The 18,407-nt window shown below is 40.2% G+C and overlaps 1 protein-coding gene across 1 annotated transcript in view; it reads left to right on the forward strand.

Annotated features, from left to right (window-relative positions):
• Positions 1-18,407, forward strand: part of dnah6 (dynein, axonemal, heavy chain 6) — a gene marked incomplete at both ends in the record, with an annotated part of 57,629 nt that overhangs the window by 15,436 nt on the left and 23,786 nt on the right. Inside the window, 26 exons of the mRNA XM_080516164.1 lie at positions 679-771; positions 882-1,001; positions 1,429-1,609; positions 1,996-2,092; positions 2,197-2,422; positions 2,987-3,151; positions 3,363-3,473; positions 3,597-3,722; positions 3,805-3,960; positions 4,513-4,674; positions 6,381-6,518; positions 6,956-7,123; positions 7,204-7,352; positions 8,264-8,371; positions 8,543-8,669; positions 8,896-9,108; positions 9,200-9,421; positions 9,565-9,687; positions 11,171-11,353; positions 11,540-11,683; positions 12,732-12,953; positions 14,588-14,735; positions 15,615-15,772; positions 16,274-16,405; positions 16,735-16,906; positions 18,108-18,254. Coding sequence (XP_080372290.1) covers positions 679-771; positions 882-1,001; positions 1,429-1,609; positions 1,996-2,092; positions 2,197-2,422; positions 2,987-3,151; positions 3,363-3,473; positions 3,597-3,722; positions 3,805-3,960; positions 4,513-4,674; positions 6,381-6,518; positions 6,956-7,123; positions 7,204-7,352; positions 8,264-8,371; positions 8,543-8,669; positions 8,896-9,108; positions 9,200-9,421; positions 9,565-9,687; positions 11,171-11,353; positions 11,540-11,683; positions 12,732-12,953; positions 14,588-14,735; positions 15,615-15,772; positions 16,274-16,405; positions 16,735-16,906; positions 18,108-18,254 — 3,991 coding nt within the window. The remainder of the gene's footprint in view (positions 1-678; positions 772-881; positions 1,002-1,428; positions 1,610-1,995; positions 2,093-2,196; positions 2,423-2,986; positions 3,152-3,362; positions 3,474-3,596; positions 3,723-3,804; positions 3,961-4,512; positions 4,675-6,380; positions 6,519-6,955; positions 7,124-7,203; positions 7,353-8,263; positions 8,372-8,542; positions 8,670-8,895; positions 9,109-9,199; positions 9,422-9,564; positions 9,688-11,170; positions 11,354-11,539; positions 11,684-12,731; positions 12,954-14,587; positions 14,736-15,614; positions 15,773-16,273; positions 16,406-16,734; positions 16,907-18,107; positions 18,255-18,407) is intronic.

Here is an 18,407-nt window from a genome sequence, read left to right on the forward strand (position 1 = left end):
AGGGAACAAGATAATAAGTCATTGCCTCAAGTTAATAACGTAAGGGAACGAGTTACTACCTTGTGGCCACAAGATAGTAAGTCGTGGCCATCTCTATCTAGGTAATGACTTAGTATCTCATCCCCACGCATTATTATTATTTTCTCTATGGCCACTCAGGGGCTCAGTAGAACTCTGCGATCTTGAATCTTAAAGCACATTTGTCACACATGACTTCACATCTAAAGACATCACAAAAACCAAGAACCAGTGTCTTGGATAAATTGTTCCTTTGCTGTAACAATCCTTCTCATACAGTACTGATGAGTGTGTAGGTTGCATCCATGAAAAATTAGCCAATTCCCTGCCAGTTCCTAGCAGCTTTTCAGGTGTTGCTCTGCTTTTGATGATGTTCAAACCTCAATAACAATAGCTGAAAATACTGCAAATGAATATACAAACTTCACAAACGTTGTGAGTGATAACTTTGGAAGCAGATAGCCTCAATTAACACATTTTTGATGTTACAGCGAGTCCGGAAAGGCATCCGATGCATGACGCTACTGAAATGATATGGAATTGAATTCGAGGTCATAATAATATGTTGTTGTTTTTTTTTTTTATCAGGAAAATATATTTCTGTGATATCTTTAAGATGTACTTACTGAAAGCGTCACGATGAGTCAATGTCGTTTGCAGGTGGAAGACGTGTGGAAGACCACGGAGTTCACTGTGCTGTCTCATGGAGAAGCGAGAAAAGTCTACATCCTGGGAGGCACAGATGATATCCAGGTGGCATCACACAGCACACACACACACAGTATCTCATGTGAAGCAGCATTATTGTCCCAGTCTGTCTAAGTGTTTTTTGTTTTTTTTTTCTTGCTCTGTTTACTGTGAAGGTTCTCTTGGATGACAGCATCATAAGTGTGGGCACTGTGGCGTCTTCACGCTACGTAGCTCCCATTAAGGTCAAGGTGGACGATCTGCTGAGACGACTGACCCTCTTTAACCAGACACTGGTAAAACACTGTAAAGATGTACATAGAGCAATGTTTAATTTGGCTCAGAGTGGTTTCCGCCCAGATTGTAAAGACTTTTCTGCCTCACTAAATACAGATCTGATTGGATTTGCTTTAGATTTATCTTTAAATGTTAGGTAGTAGCTCTCCCTAGTGGCTGCAACTGAGAAACCAAACATTACATGAACTGGAGTCTTCTTAAAGTTAACAGAGTTCACGATTCATTTTGTGGAGCAGGGGATTAAAAAGTTGCTTTGTATTATTATTTTTCTCAACTTTTAAATCTGCTTACATTGTGTCTTCTGCATTACCCTCGCAGTGTCTTTCTTTTGAATCCATTTATTTCTGTTTAATTCACAGAAACTGTTCAACATAATCTATCATCAAATAAAATGTCCCCCCCCCCCCCCCCCCCCTTGCTTTCCAGGATGAGTGGCTCACATGCCAAAGAAACTGGCTGTACCTTGAGAGTATCTTCTTGGCCCCTGACATCAAGAGGCAGCTGCCCGCAGAGTCCAAGTTGTTTCTTAAGGTAGACAAATCTTGGAAGAAGATCATGGCGAAGGTCAAAAGGCAACCCAATGCACTCAAAGCTGCCACACAGCCTGGTACGTTGACTGTGCAGAACAAGTAGTGAGACTGTGTTGAACCAAAAAAATCTCAAACATGTAGCAAGGGAAAATAAAAGAGGCTTGAAAAGCTGGCCAAGAGGATCAAAACGAAGAAACAATACACATAAAGGCAACAAAAAAAACCCCAACAAATAATGTCCCCACATTGAAAGATTGTGAAAAGATTTGCATGAAAAGAGTCTCATTGGTGTTTCACATCAGGTCAATGAACACAACAGGGTTTGGTCAGAGTAAACAACAACTGGCACACTTGTAGCTTTTTATATAGAGAAAGAGACATGGAAGTGAAAGAAGCACATGGAATTAATACATCATATGTATATTTCTCACTATATATAACCTTGTTAATTCATCCGACACAGATCTGCTGGAAACTTTCCAGAACAACAACACCCTTTTGGATGAGATACAGAAGTGTCTGGAAGCTTACTTAGAGTCCAAAAGAGTCATCTTTCCAAGGTTTTGTTTGTTTGATACGAGCACCGTCACTACTTTAGCATTCTTAAGCTACTGTCTTATGAAAAATACTTACATTTTTATCATGTCTTTATCACAATTTACAGATTTTACTTCTTATCCAACGATGAGCTGCTTAAGATTCTGGCCCAGACACGAAACCCTCAGGCGGTGCAGCCTCATTTGCGGAAGTGTTTCGATGCTATCATACGATTGGAGTTCGGTGTGCTTCCTGACCTTTCCCCCCGTGGCAATGGGACGGTTGATGTGGCGCAGCAGGACACCGTATACACCAACAACATCCTGAGCATGATTTCACCAGATGGAGAGAAGGTAAATCTCAGATATTCTAACACGTTTGGTCAGGATTCCCTGTTGACTGTTTGTAGCCAACAAAAGGCACTCACAGAATTGAGTGATAAAAACATACAGTGTGTACTCTTTGCTTTATTGGGATTAGACAGTTGGGCTGACAACTTTTCTAAAATAACCCCATGCAAGTTGAAAAGCAGAACTAACCTCCACTCATTATTTAATCAATGCAAATAAGAACTTGTCATTTTAGCGTATGGAGCACATTGAGATGTTTCCGGTGGGAGATTAAAACATAATTGAGGAAGACATGGAATTGTTTTCTCCCATTATCTGCTGATCGACTCCTCCTGGCTGTCCAAATTCCACATTTAGTAGTAACACACAAACACAAGAAAGTTGGCTCCTAAACAGCTATGTGAGGGTCAGTAGTTGCTTTCAGCTGTGTTTTTTTTTTTTTTTTCACTGTGCTGGAGCCCAGTTTTTATTGCAACAGGCTGTAGGAATTGGCACCAACGGAAAAAATGATATGAAACAGAACCAAATTCTAAAACTTTTGCTTGATTTGTGCATCTGTGAATGCAGGTCGGTTTTACTAAAACACTTAAAGCACAAGGCAATGTGGAAGACTGGCTTTGCAGGCTGGAGGAGACCATGTTCTCCTCCCTGCGGCAACTCAGCAAGGCCGCCATCGTGGACTACCAGGACAAGACCAGGGAGGAGTGGGTGGTGGCTGGACATCCATCACAGGTACGCGCGCACAGACACACACAGATTTTAAGATTTAGAATAACGTTAGAATTATGCTATTTGTTGTTTTACTCTCCTCTGGAATTATGTTTCAATTGTATTAAATACTGTTATGGGTTACTTGCTGTTTTCTGATGTTTTCCTCACCTCAGTGGTTTTAATGAAGGAATTTGTCAGGAATGTGACATCAGTTTGTGTGTGTGTCCACTAGGTGGTGCTGACCATCTCACAGATGATGTGGTGCAGAGACATGGAAGCCTGCCTGGACGGGAATCACGACCACTTTGCTGCCTTGCAGGAATTCGAACAAATCAACTTTGATGTAACTAATTATTTTACTGCTGTTATTTCCCTCATTGCCTTAGGAATTGCATTTGGACTGGTTGTCAGTGTTTTAATGTCAGCTCTCTATCCACCCAAACTTAAGTGACTGTGTCTATTCCAGAGACTGAATGCCTTGGCAGCAGTGGTTCGAGGACAGCTGCCTGCTTTACACCGTAATATCATCACAGCCCTTATTACCACTGATGTCCATGCCAGGGACATTGTCACTGATCTGGTTCGGCAGAAGGTACAATAGAACAATGTCAGTGGCTGTGAAGTATGTGGATAAACGGAAAAAAGAACCACTTAAAATGACTTTGTCTTTCCAGGTGGACAGCAGGTCCAGCTTTGAATGGCAGAGACAGTTACGCTACTACTGGGACGTTGACTTGGACAACTGCGTAGCCATGATGGCTCTGTCCACTTACATTTATGGATACGAGTATCTGGGAGCCTGTCCCAGGCTGGTGATCACACCGCTAACGGTAACAGACAACATGATGTTTAAACCATACATCCAGTCAAACATACAGTCCAGGACGACAATTTGGCTCTGTGCTTCAGCAAAACCATTAGAGCATGTATTGTCAGCAGGTTTAGAGTCAGAGCGTAATCACATATATGAATAAAATAAATCTATATCATGATAATAGCCCATGATTTGCTATTCTTTGTGGTGTATGAACACATCTCCACACTTCACTGTGCCAGAGCTTTAGTGTAGCTTACTGAGTTTAGCTGCCTTTGAGCAGAAACCAGAGCAAAACCGATGGCTGGACCTTTTGGCATTTCATCTAATACTCATTATTACATTTAAACATTAAATGTGCTGATTTGTCGCCCCTGGAAATCAAAATGTCAAAGTCAGAAGCTCGTACCCTGTAACACTGTTATGTAGCTTTGACTGCTCTCAAAGCTCCTCATAGATGCTGCAATGATAATGACACAACATTCATTTATTGTATTTTTACATTTTTTTCCTCAAAAATTAAGTTCCTCCTTCTTTTCTTTCTTCCTCATTGTGCTTTGATGAGCAGGACCGATGCTACCTGTGCCTGATGGGAGCTCTCCAGCTGGACTTGGGCGGTGCGCCAGCCGGGCCAGCAGGAACGGGCAAAACTGAGACCACAAAGGACCTGGCAAAAGCCCTGGCCATCCAGTGTGTGGTCTTCAACTGTTCTGATGGGCTGGACTACAAGGTCGGCCGTGGCGGATTGTTCACACTACATACATACATACTGTCTATTGTTTTCATTGTGTGATGCTGGTTTGGGTGTTTAATCTTCTTGATAAGTGTCAACAAACACTGCATGTCAGCAGATTTACCATTCTGGTCTAACTCTGGCTGTACCAGTGAGCTGCTGCCATTAGATGTCAGTATTGTAGAAGCAGTTATTTCTCCTGCTCCACTCCACTGAAAGAGCTGCAGCTATGTTCTTATTTTAATCAGAGACTGATCAGAAAGTTGTTTCATTTTTAATCATATTGCAGTGCTTATGCATATATTTGTTGTCTCATCCACCTATGAAACAACCTAGACTGAAATCAAAGCAAAGTTTTGCCTCATTAAGTTTCACAATAAATATCCAAACTGTTCTCATCTGGACTGATAGAGAGCTCTTTTAATATGCATCATTCTTTGTCTTGATTTGTTCATAAAGTATTTTCTTCACCCTTTGTCAGCTGTTGTCAGCCGATAAATGATCCTAATATTTCATCCATGAGTAGCATTGTAATCGTCAACTGACTTTCATCAGCTCCAAAACATCCAAAGTGGATTTTTAACCTTGAAACACACTTTGCATTTCATTTTAAAGTAAAACACAGCTCTGTCTCACACTGCAGCATTGAAAACACCAACCAATAAGATAGCTGAAAAGCCATTTGTGCTCTGTCGGTTTTGATTATCACTGCACCCGAAGTGCATCAGATCAGGACAGACTTCTGATTTAGCCATGCAGCCTTCTGGATTGGTGCAGTAGGATTTTTTTTTTTTTTTTGGGGGGGGGGGGGGTTTCCGTATGTAATCTTTTGTGTCTTTGTGAATTGATCCATAATATCAAATACTGGTTTAAAAATGGTTTTCTATGTCTGCAATTTGCTGAGCCCACCTTTCTCTGTAAACACAAATATTGTCACAATATATTGAAGGGGGAAACCAACATGAGCCATCATGCCTTTTTACTATCGATTGATTTCCAGTACCTGAATTACATGAGCTGTTTTGTTGAACAGCTCATTTTAGTGAAGACCATATCGGATCTCAGTCGAGGCAGAAAGATAAAATGATATCCTTTAAACTCAAAATGTTTTTTTTGTTATTTGGCCTGCGGCTTGGGGAGGCATCCGTGCAAGCAGAATTCAGCAAGTTTGAATCCCTCTGCAGACGGGTCACAACTGTGAGTCCCTGAGCAAATCCCTGAACCCCAAAGTGGCTTCAGTAAAGGCATCCGGCGTAAAGCTAAATCAAACGTGCACAAAATCCGGCGACCCCAGAGGGGGGCAGCTGAAACATATCCTCTCTCCAGAGCAGAGAAAAGCATTCACTTCCTCAAAACATTCATATTTTATATGTTTTTACAACAATAATTCGGCACAGCGTGAAATTTCTTCTGATAAAAGAGGAATGTGGTTGCAACGCAGCTGCTTGGTTTGAGGTCTCAGTGCTCTGTTATATCTTCTGGTCTTATTCAAACAGTGCGAACCAGAATGGCCAATTTAAAAATAAAGTTTCTTTTAGTGAAAGATTTCAGTTAATTTTGGAATTTCTACTACTCTTGGATTCAGGTTTGAACTCTCTGGTGGGCCCAAAGCTCCAGTTTTACTGTATAGTTCCAAAAGTCCTCTGTCTTTATTTTCCACCGGTAATTTGTATACTCACTTAACAGCATTACTCTTTTTCCAGATGATGGGTCGCTTCTTCAGCGGACTCGCTCAGTCGGGTGCTTGGTGCTGCTTTGATGAATTTAACCGGATTGACATCGAAGTGCTATCAGTCATCGCTCAGCAGCTCATAACCATCCGAAACGCTAAAGCTGCTAAGGTACACATTAGGAGATTATGATGATCTTCGAGACTACTTTGCTTCTACTTTATTGTGTGTGTGTGTGTGTGTGCGTGTGTGTGTGTGTGTGTGTGTGTGTGTGTGTGTGTGTGTGTGTGTGTGTGTGTGTGTGTGTGTGTGTGTGTGTGTGTGTGTGTGTGTGTGTGTGTGTGTGTGTGTGTGTGTGTGTGTGTGTGTGTGCGTGCGTGTGTTAGTACAGCCTTTAAGGTTTTTGTATATTAAACACTTTAGATTGTCAAATTAAGTGCAATTTCATACAATCAAATAAAAATCACTTTCAACTTTCTTTATATGGAGTCATATAAAATATAGTGATATTGGAACAGGATTGTGTGTAGGTCACAACTTTCAGTGTCAATTTCACATCGATGTCAAAGTATCAGAACGGAAGAGTCTAACTGATTGATTTTGTGCAGCTATCAAGGTTTCGATTTGAAGGCCAGGAGATCAAGCTGGTCAACACATGTGCTGCCTTCATCACCATGAACCCGGGCTATGCTGGAAGAACAGAACTCCCTGATAATTTGAAAGCTCTGTTTAGACCAATAGCAATGATGGTGCCAAATTACGCACTCATTGCCGAGGTAACATGATGTTTATATTTCTTATCTTAAGTTGATCCTATTTTCAGTGTTTCTAACTGTGACTCAATGGCACTCTCCAGGTAATTTTATATTCCGAGGGATTTGAGTCCAGTAAGACCCTCGCCAGGAAGATGACACAGATGTACAAGCTGTGCTCGGAGCAGCTGTCCCAGCAGGACCACTATGACTTCGGCATGAGAGCCGTCAAATCTGTCCTGGTCATGGCAGGGTGAGAACATCGCATTAACACACATGTGCATTCACTTATGCAGACAGACAAACATTTGGCTTGTCCCAGAGGTCCCTCACTGGCTCAAACAAACGCACAAGCATGAATACATTCAGTATATTTCGCCTCAATGTACAGAGTGTTCTGTGAAAGATTTTGAATGGTAAATCGCCTTTGAGCTTTGAGCTGCACACGGTTGTTTAGTGCAGAGCAGGGACAGTTAAATACTGCCAGGGACCGTCCAGATTAAAGGGTAAGAGTCTCTGATAGCTGAAATGACCCCATTCTTTCTTGTGAGGATGGATATATAAGTATAAGCAATACATCTACTTATTGGTTGTGGTGGGGAGGGGGCATAAACAGCAAGACAACATACAGTTGTCGCTGGTCACTGGATTTACAGTATAAATATAAGTGAATTGATGTTTTTCACCATATACAGTTAACAGTTAATACACATAAGTGTTTTCTGTGATACCTTGAAGCTGAAAAGCCAGGGAACTGTTGTTATTAGCTAGAGATTCATTGTCTGTCTCACCCTTAATAATACTCCTCTGAGTGTGCTCGTTCCACACCACGCTCACATTCATTATCTCCCACTCTAATGTCACTACTGTTTTTTACTCTGTTTATTAATCCAGTAGAGCCTGCCTGCAGTGAAGTCGGGTTGTACAATATTGAATTATCAGAACACTGGCTGATTATTATCTCTATTACATCTGTGTTTGTATCAGTCTAAGTTATTTTTCAATTATACTTTATATATGTATATGCTTTGTTTTTTAATGCATAGATCTTTTTTATTTTTACTTGTTTTATATTGTTTGAATAACATGCATGGTTTTTGGAGAAAAACACAATTTATTGCATGGTTAATACATATATTCGAGCAGTGATGTGTTTCTTCTCAGGTCACTAAAGAGAGAGAATCCCCATGTGAGTGAAGAAGTGGGTCTTATCAGAGCTCTGAGAGATTCCAATCTGCCAAAGTTCCTCACTGATGATGCTGTGCTGTTTAGGTAAGCTCAGCAGACTCTCTGATAATTACCTCAAGTGCTTTGATCCGAGCAAAGACAGAACTTGATAATTACACAATTCCCAATATGATAAGCATCTTTCCAGATGAATTTTCCCACATATGTTATATTTCAGACTGTGCTTATTTTGCTAATCTCTACATTCCACTTCAGTGGTATCCTATCAGACTTGTTCCCTGGTGTGTGTATCCCGGAGCACGACTACGGCGTGCTGCACTCAACCATCCTGGAGTCTCTGATCAAGCGAAAACTTCAGCCTCTTCCCAGTATGATCAAAAAGGTACACTGCAACTGGAAAATTCTATATTTTCTGATTCTTTTTTCCATTTCCAAAGTGATGCAACTGATCAACCACATGCTTCAACATGTTAGTGTAAGGGACAAATCGACAAGTTTCGGTTTCCACATTTGTCGAGATATTTATTTAAAGAATAAACAGAATTTTCTTTGAGATTTTGTCAGAAGTCTTTAGGTCTTGTGTCCCACTTCTCTTTCCTTGCTACAAGGTGATCCAGCTCTATGAGACCATGGTAGTTCGTCATGGTGTTATGTTGGTGGGGCCCACCGGTGGAGGTAAGACCACCGTGTACACCATCCTGGCAGACACCCTTGAGACTCTCCATCGCACCGGACACCAGGCTAACAACCCGTTCTATCAGCCTGTCAAGACCTATGTGCTCAATCCAAAATCAGTTTCAATGGGAGAGCTCTATGGAGAGGTACAACAGGCAAAAAGAAACTTAAAAACACATATGATGGGTTTTTTTTTCTCTCTCTGCAGTCATGTAACTCTGATCCCAACCCCCTCAGGTGAACACATTAACATTGGAGTGGCGTGATGGATTGATGGCCCTCAGTGTTCGTGAAGCAGTCAGTGACACCAGTGATGACCACAAGTGGGTGATCTGTGACGGGCCAGTCGACGCCTTGTGGATTGAGAACATGAACACTGTGCTGGATGACAACAAAATGCTCTGCTTGGCGAACAGCGAGAGAATCAAACTTACCCCATCCATACATATGGTGTTTGAGGTTTGATGTCATGTTTTTACTGTTCTTGAGGGAAGGTTTTGTCTGATAAAATCAGAATATACCCATATGGTTTTAGACAAATGGCCATACATTGTTGGTTCACTGTAATATTTTCAATCCTCTTGATGAACGATGTGTTTCAGGTTCAGGATTTGGCTGTGGCATCTCCAGCTACAGTCAGCCGCTGTGGGATGGTATACGTTGATCCTGATGAGCTCAAGTGGTTGCCCTATGTACAGACATGGCTCAATGGTCTCAGTGCCAAGGTAGTACATTATGCATCTCTGTATTCATTCATGCTTGTTCAATGACAAGTAACCATACAGCTCAACACATAAATAATGTAACAGAAAAAACATACAGCTCTTTTGATTGAATCAAAATCAAAAGTACTTTATGGGGGACATTTTTTTCAAGTGAGCTGTTTTGAAATTAATTTGCAAAACCTTTAGGTGTCTGTTTAGGCTGCAGCAATGTTCAAAACTTTTTCAAAACAGTCCGAGGGCTTGGTTTCCTCTTTTGTGCCGGCAGCAGAGATGCTGCTACTGTACACCACAGCCATAGTAAATAGATCTGCTGCAAATGCTCAGTAGAGTGTCATGACTCCCAGTCCATATTCTCCTGGGACTTGGTCAATTTATAGTTGACTGACATGCACTGTAATGACAATCCAACTTGGTCATTTTTCTATATGAATGTCTGTGTCGTCCCATTGGTAGTGTTTATAGCATATTGTTCTCCGCAGGCATGTGTGTGTGTGTGGTTTCAATACAAAATCAAACAATGGTGTCGACGAGTGGCCATACAGGACAATTACATAGTTTTCAGAGTGCCTGCTGTTTCCATGGAAACATACATTGTTTTCAAAGGGTTGCAGTGTAAAAGTGAAACTTTTCTGAAATGAAACTGCAAAAAAAAACGTTTTCATTTGAAACGTTGTGTAAACGTGGCCTCAGTGACCCCAGTGTGATCCAGCAGCTCCATACCCAGATCAACCATCCCCAACCCTATGAAGAGAGAAGAAAACAACAACTTTGAGAAATGCTCATAACCCTTAACTGAAAGGAATCTTTATGCTACGTTGATGCAACTATTAATTGTGAAAATACTTCGTATTCGTCGTTAAAAGTCTTCACAGATTTTTTTATTTTTTTTTATTTCAAGTATTTTGATGTATTCTGTCTAAAGGGTGAATAGCCCCTTCTTGACAAGGTTTGGATTTCTTTCTCCTGTCTTATTACGTTATTTGAAGTATTTATTTGCTTTTGTAAGTCTCCAATGGCTTTATAATGCATTTTAAGCTACTTCATTTCTTTACCTTGTTTAATTAGTTTAAGTCTTCCATTTTTCAATATATAGAGTATAATAGAGTTTTCTAACTCAATTTTGTATCGATTTACAACCGTAGGGAGTTGTTGTTTTTTCTTAATAATCACAATATATCTATTCTCTCCTCCAGGGTAGTAGCAAGTGCACATGTTAAAGCTTATTTATAGTTATACTGTTGGTGAAACTGAGAAGATCGATGGTACTGTCTTGTCTATATAATATAAAGCAACAATTTAACCGTGAGCTTATCTTTCTGGTACTTCATGTCTCCATATTAGCCTAACATCCAATGGTGTGGCCCTTCTTATTTGAAAGAAAATGTTTTTCCATTTTGAAAAACACGCCTCATTGATCAGCGTCTGCTGTGAAAAACCCTCCCTCCTACATTTACCACACTGTTTTGACTCTCTGCTGTTCTAGCTTCCAGACCCAGTGCGCTCTTACCTGCTGGAGCTGTTTGAGCAGTATGTGGAGAACGGTCTTCAGTTTGTGTTGAAGAACTGCACTCAGGCAATCCGCCAGGTGGACATAAGTAAAGTCGCCACTCTGTGCGCCCTGCTGGAGGAGTTACTGCTGGGCGAAGGAGGGCCGGACCTCAATATGGTACATTAAGCAGGAGATTATACTGTCAGTGATGTCGTTCCTGTGAGCCACACAGAATGAGTTTGACATGAAGACTGTCTATATGTAGTGTTTGATAAGCACAAATGTGCAAATAAATGCTTTTTTTTTTATTCTGGCAAGGTCAAGACATGATTGATGAGCTCTTTGTTGTTATTTGTGTTTTAGGATTCCAAGCACCTGAACAGCGTCCTGTGTCAGACCTTTATCTTCTGTTATCTGTGGGCAGTGGGCGGAAACCTCACCTGTGCTCACTGGGATGCTTTTGACACTTTCCTTCAAGAGCAGTTTGAGCACAACAACGATGCTAAGGTTCGTTTCTCTGTAATGAGATGTGAGTTGCATGGAGCTGCATACCATTATCACACACTGAAATGTGACCAAAAGTCAAAAATATAAATATGTTTGATTTTTGCCACATATACTGTATCTCAAGACACTTATTTGAGCTCATTCATACGGCTGAAAGTCAAATCCATTTCCTTTGGCCTTGTTGGTGTCTATTTGGCTGCTACTTTTAGCAAAGTTGTTCCAACTTGGCCAAAGACTTAAGCTAGTCTTTTTTTCTGCTGGATTCCCTTCCTGCATGAAATATATACAAATAGCTTAAGATCATATGCCTCTCATGTCACTAAATTCATTTGTTCTGAGCACAGCTAATCTGAAAGAAGGTTCCACTCTGTGATCTCAGTCACTGAAATGAAACAAAGACAAGGGCATCCTCACTGCACATTTTAGTGATACCATCGGTGCGATACAAGGAATATTCTGGAAAGGTAAATAGAGTAAAAAGACGAGCTGTGTGTCAAGGTTGTAAACGTTGAAAGCATCTCATTTTCCAACCTTACTAAAATTAGCAAATCATTAACCTGCGGGTTTCTGAAATGGAAAAGAATAAAGTACAAAGGCAAAGTAGGATGGCCAGTGATATTATACAGTGAGTCCCTTAGCCTGTAGGAGATGCAAAGCAAACTGGTTGAAAGGTTGAACTTGTCTGGCAACAATGGATAATGATTGATGAAATACTTTATTGGCAGCAGCAGAACACTGCAGGGCGCAACCGTTATTCATGTAACTGGAGGTTGAGTGCACACATGAGGGATGGAAATCAGATGTTGGACTGAATTACATCTGTCGAGGACAGATAAACAGATGTGGAATCATGAGCATCACAGAAATGCTTGTGTGTACAATTTGTTGTTACTGTGAGATGCTGCCATAAGGAATATAACAACGTCCTTGTATCGTTATTGACACAAAGTTATGCAGCCACTTTTTTTTTCAATCAAATCAAGTAAGACTTTGTGTGTTTATCTCCTGATCTTTATCAATTGATGTTTATTTTGTATGTCCTTCATAGCTCCCGAAGTCAGGCCCCCTTTGGAGTTTCTACATGAACTTCAGTGAAATGTGCCTGCAGCCATGGGAAACGATCATTCCTTCATTTAAGTACAACAGGGAACAGCCCTTTTTTGAGATGCTGGTCCCCACCACGGACACGGTGCGGTACGGCTACCTGATGGAGAAGCTCCTGTCTGTGCGTCGTTCGGTGCTGTTCACTGGTGACACTGGAGTCGGGAAGGTAAAGGTTCTTTACAAAACTATTTTGTAAATCAACAGCTACTAACAGGAGTACTTTATCTCACAATTTAAAAGTTTTATTGCAAAATGTAGACCTAGTAGTCCATCTTCTTTAACCACATCTGACACCAGCTGACACTGGACAAAAAGCTAAATACACCCTCAACAGAGAGAGACAGACATCTACACACATGGGTACTGAAACATGTTTTTGTAATTCATTGACATCAAATCACCTGCAAGAAGAAACAGGAATCCCCAGAGAAATGCAAAAGGAGAACCTGTAAACTCTACACAGAAAAAAAACAAATAAAACACCGGGCCCAGAGTCAAACTAGGGATTTTCTCACTATGAGGAGAAAATGGTAACTACTGAACCACCTGTGCCAGTGGCCATTGTTGTGATTTTAAGAAGCTTCAAATAAACTTGTGGATACACTGAATAACAAACTTGAAATAATGTAGCGATACCTACAGACTCGTGTCATGTGTGGGTAGAATTGAAATGATGTTAGTGCCACAGACTTATCCAGCAAGCATTGCAAGTTGACCTTTTTTTTGTTTTGTTGTGTGAAATTATAGGCTGGTGGCACCATGTAGATTGAAGTTGCAATATAAAGGGATTTGTTTATACATTGAAAAACTAGTAATACAGTGGAGGGATTGATGATATATGTTACTGTAGATTTTGATATGGTCTTTTGGTAGAAATAATTGTCATCACCTGAACAGTCTTGGTGTAGTTTTACATGGTAAGTCACATTTTACTGATTCACTCTCACAATGACACATTGACTCACCAAGATGCTCGCCCTTCAAAGTACAACCCAGAGTTCAATGTCACAGACACATTAATGTAGAGGCAGGCAGAGATGTGGTATGCAACCTGCTCCACCAGCTGATCCCTCACTCTGTGTCTACCATGTATTAAATCTTAGCTCATATTAAAAGTCAGTTTTAATTATAAAATGTGGAGCTAATCTAATTCACTGACTGTGTCACAAATGTTACTATTAAAGTTGAGTTGCTGGTAGGGAACAGGTTACTCTAAATACGGATGCTATGAGAAAAGAAATCAATATCAGAAAAGAAATCAATATCAGAAAATAAATCAATACCAGAAATTCTCTTTTTTATTCACCCACAAACGCATAAACCTTTTCATGTGAAAAATCTGTCCCAGTAAGTGTAAAAACAAAGCTGGTTGGCGTATCAGTTCAACTGTTTTACATTTGTTTCAAAGACAACTCCACAGGTTAAACACATATTTTATTGCAATACCACAAGTGACTATTGAGAAAAACTTTCCACAAGATAATTACATCATTTGGTGGAATTATTCCTTGGGATCTGACCCAACCTAGTCATGGTTCACCAAAACTACACATATTAGAAGCAACAGGCTGCTGTGGTACAGAAGGAGCAGTCGGGTTTGTGGGCTCGAGGGCACATAGTAAGATGTGGGACAAGCTGTGACTTTCACTTTCTCCAATCAGCATGACAGTTATGTATTGTGTTAATTCCTATATCAGACTGAAAAACAAACTTTTAGGTCTGACTGGACAGATAGTGTATACCTTGAAAAACTGGTGTCCCACCAATCAAAGAATTTCTCTCTCTGTCTGTCTCTTTCAGTCGGTGATTGCTCGGTGCCTTCTGAACAGAATTCAGGAAAACGCTGGTTACCTTCCGATCTACATTAACTTCTCTGCACAGACCTCGTCCGCCCGCACGCAGGACATCATCGAGTCCAAACTGGAGAAAAGGAGAAAGAACGTTCTGGGTAGGATATAACAAATACAAATTCAGTCATGTGTTTACTGATCATGATAACTCTGTAAACAGCAGTTTCTTTTTTTTTTTTGGCTCGTTGAAAAGACTCTTGCTTGTTTTCCTGTTTGATTTATTTCCTTAAAGATGAAGATGATAATGATGGTCGTCGTTTGGTTGCTCCCTTCTGGTGTCGCATCATGTGATCCACATTTTACCTTCAAGAGAAATTTAGGAGCAGTGAGATCAAACCCCCAAACTTTCAGTTACAAGTTGCACAGATCATAAAGTTTTTCTGGATGTTCTCTTTATCCATTTATCTATGGCCATTTGATCAAGATCAGAATCGTGAGTTACTGTAAACCCTCGAAACATCTGCAGTCCATCACGTCCGGCACAAATAAGTTTTTTGTTGTTTTGACACAGAGTATGTGTGATAAAAAAAAGTCTATATTTTCATAAACTCAAGCAATTACTGCTGAAAATTCTACAATGTCAATACTGTATGAAGCCAATTTTCATTAAACCTTCTGGTGTAAAATACAGTGAAATGTCCCAGAAACCTCTCTAATAGCTGTGGCATTATGAATGTTTTTACAATCTCACCATGACAGCACGGCTTTGAGGCTCATGCTAGTTTGCATCTTTGCAATAACGTTTGCCGTCTTTCATGGCGGCATCACCGATATCTACATCGATATGCTTGGTTTTCACTGTTGTGTCGTGAATTCTGCTATTAAGAAATGTCTTAAAAAAAAAAAGAAGTTTTCTTTGAAATGGTTACCCGCGCCTAATTTTTGCCACCCCCAGCCAAACGTTTTACCACTCTGACATCTGCTGATAAATTTCAGTTTTCACGTTCCATCCTTTTTTCTCTCTTCCTTCTGTTTAGGTCCGCCTGGCAACAAGAAGTTGGTGGTGTTTGTTGACGACTTGAATATGCCAAAGCTGGACGCTTATGGCTCTCAGCCTCCGATTGAACTCCTGCGTCAGTTTCAGGACTTCAATGGATTCTATGACAGAAGCAAATTCTTCTGGAAGGAGATCCAGGTATATGTACTAAATCATCCTGCTGCATTCGACACTTCTCATTATGACTGTGTTTTTTATTTAACTGAACAAGTCTTTTACTTGTTTGAGATTGTTAAAGAACTGAAGCTGCATCTTTAAATCTTCTATTGACTCAGTCAGCAAGAACTGAATTTCTTGTCATTATTTTCAAATCAGCTTTTCATATCATGTGGTCTTTGTCAACGTTGTGGCTTATGCTCATAAATTTAAGAAGTGTGTGTGTGTGTGTGTGTGTGTGTGTGTGTGTGTGTGTGTGCGTGTGTGCGTGCGTGTTATTAATCTTATGTGATGTAAGGGGCGATTGTCGTTCTCCATGTGTACTGTTAATGGGGGCACTGATTTGGGATTACGTTTTTCCAGGAGATGTAATCTCATGTTGTAAACATTGTTTGATAAGGTTCCTGATGGAACATATTCTCATTACGATGTATGTTTGTTTTATTATTAATAGTCTCCTCTTTTCTCCTCCTCGTCCTTCAGGAAATGACCATTGCAGCTGCGTGTGCTCCTCCAGGAGGAGGACGCAACCCCGTAACGCCCCGATTCATTCGCCACTTCAGCATTCTTTGCCTACCAACACCCTCAGAACACAGCCTCAAGCAGATCTTCAGCGTCAGTAACTGCACATTTACGGTTTAGCCATAACAATATGACCCATAAGCGCAGCATCTTTAGAGATGCTCTGACCCGGTCATCTTGTGTCAAGTCTTTATGCTGGCTCTTTTCTGCTTTTTACTCATTTTTGTATTGTTTAAATTTGTCCTCATTTCAAAGTTAATTTATATTAGTTGGTTTGATCAGGTTCAGATTTTGAATCATTGCGTTGTCAGATTGGAGCTTAAAGTACACATACTTCTCATTCTGAGCTTTCTGGCTGTTTCAACAACTTTCTTTCCCTCCCTCATTGTAACTCTCTCTGTTCCTCCCCTAAACCCATCCAGGCCATTCTGAATGGTTTCCTCGCTGAGTTTTCCCAGGAGGTACAGAACTGTACTACACAGATTGTGGATGCAGCTGTGGAGATTTACAACCGTTTGAGTGTGGATCTGCTGCCCACTCCAGCTAAATCCCACTACGTCTTCAATTTACGGGATCTCTCCAAATGTATCCAAGGTGAGACTTGTAACCACACTTTTGGTGTTCAGGTAACCTCTTTTGTATCTCTAAAGCTGCTGTTACCACGACCTTCATACTGTGTTGTGGTTGAGCACTTTTCTTTTACTTAATTAGACATAATATTAAAGTTATGAGAATGTAGCACCAATAAAGTGATGCTTACAGGTAATCACAAGCTAATAAAACAAACTTATTCAAATATCATCTGAATGTCAAAATAGCTGGGAATGTGTGTGTGAAGTATATATTAAAACAAATAAGTTTGAATTATTCCTGGTAAACCCCAAATTAGATTGTGTCTTTAGCCTTAACTGAAAAATATTGAAGCATTTTTCTGCATGTTTGGACGGTGCTTTGTTCACTGGTACGCTCAAACTAAATCAACTCAGGAAGTTGTTCAAATTGCATACCAGAAATACTAGATAATAACAGATTAATATCAGCATATTGAGTTTCTCTTTGTTAAAAGGCTCATTCTAATACATGTTGACGAGATAACATGATTCAAATGGATTCAATTTGCTTAATCTGAATAGATGAAAATGTGTGGCATGATTAAATTACATTAATTCAACAAATGTTTTTGGGGAATGTAAAAAGCTTTTCTAAATGTCTTTAGAATAAGGACACCATTTTTGGGGGGGACGTTTTTGAGGTAGTATTTTTTTAACGATGCACAAACTCTTCTTTCTTTCTTTACTAAATAGTTTTTAGACTGAGATGTCCCAACATACTGTTCTTCTCTTTATACTGTTTTCCCTAAGCACATGAGATATAAACATGTAAAAAAAACCACATGATTTCAGTCTTTCTGTCCACACAACATGGGGCCCAGCCATAATTTATTTCTTCAAGCTACATTACCAACATGTAGGCCCTCTTCTCTGCCTCCTTTCGCTCTCTACCCAGCGGGCATCATCACAACATAAAAGAAGCACAGCATCTCCTTCTACCCCCTTTTCTCCTGCACAATATTCATTCAGTGTAACTTGAATGTGTTTGTCAAACATTCAGTGCCTATAGCTGTACATGCACTATCCATCTATTGAGGGACAATAACTCACACCCACTCCTTCCTTCTTGGATATTCATAAAACATAACCGCGATTATGTTTTCTGATGCCTGTTCATGTTGATTCCATCATCAATAAAATCATTGCCATGAATATATCCCATCTCTCCATTTGTCCGTGCCCAGGCATGCTGCAGTGTGAGCCAAGTCAAGTCAGGAACAAGACCCAGATCTTCCGTCTCTTCTGCCACGAATGTCAACGCGTTTTCCACGATCGACTCATCAACAGCCAGGATAAGATTTATTTCAACACCATCGTCTCTGACATGGCCGGTAAGAACGAAGCAAATGCTCTACTCAATGAAAACTTTCAGTGGCATTTGTGTTTACAGTGCTCATGTGTAAGCAGCACAAAAAGTGAAAAACGTCACCAAACAACAGAAGTGACTCATTTCTTAATTATTGTGAAGCTTAGAATCTCATGAG

Source organism: Blennius ocellaris (genome assembly GCF_963422515.1).
Source record: "Blennius ocellaris genome assembly, chromosome: 3".
In the NCBI taxonomy this organism is placed as follows: domain Eukaryota; kingdom Metazoa; phylum Chordata; class Actinopteri; order Blenniiformes; family Blenniidae; genus Blennius; species Blennius ocellaris.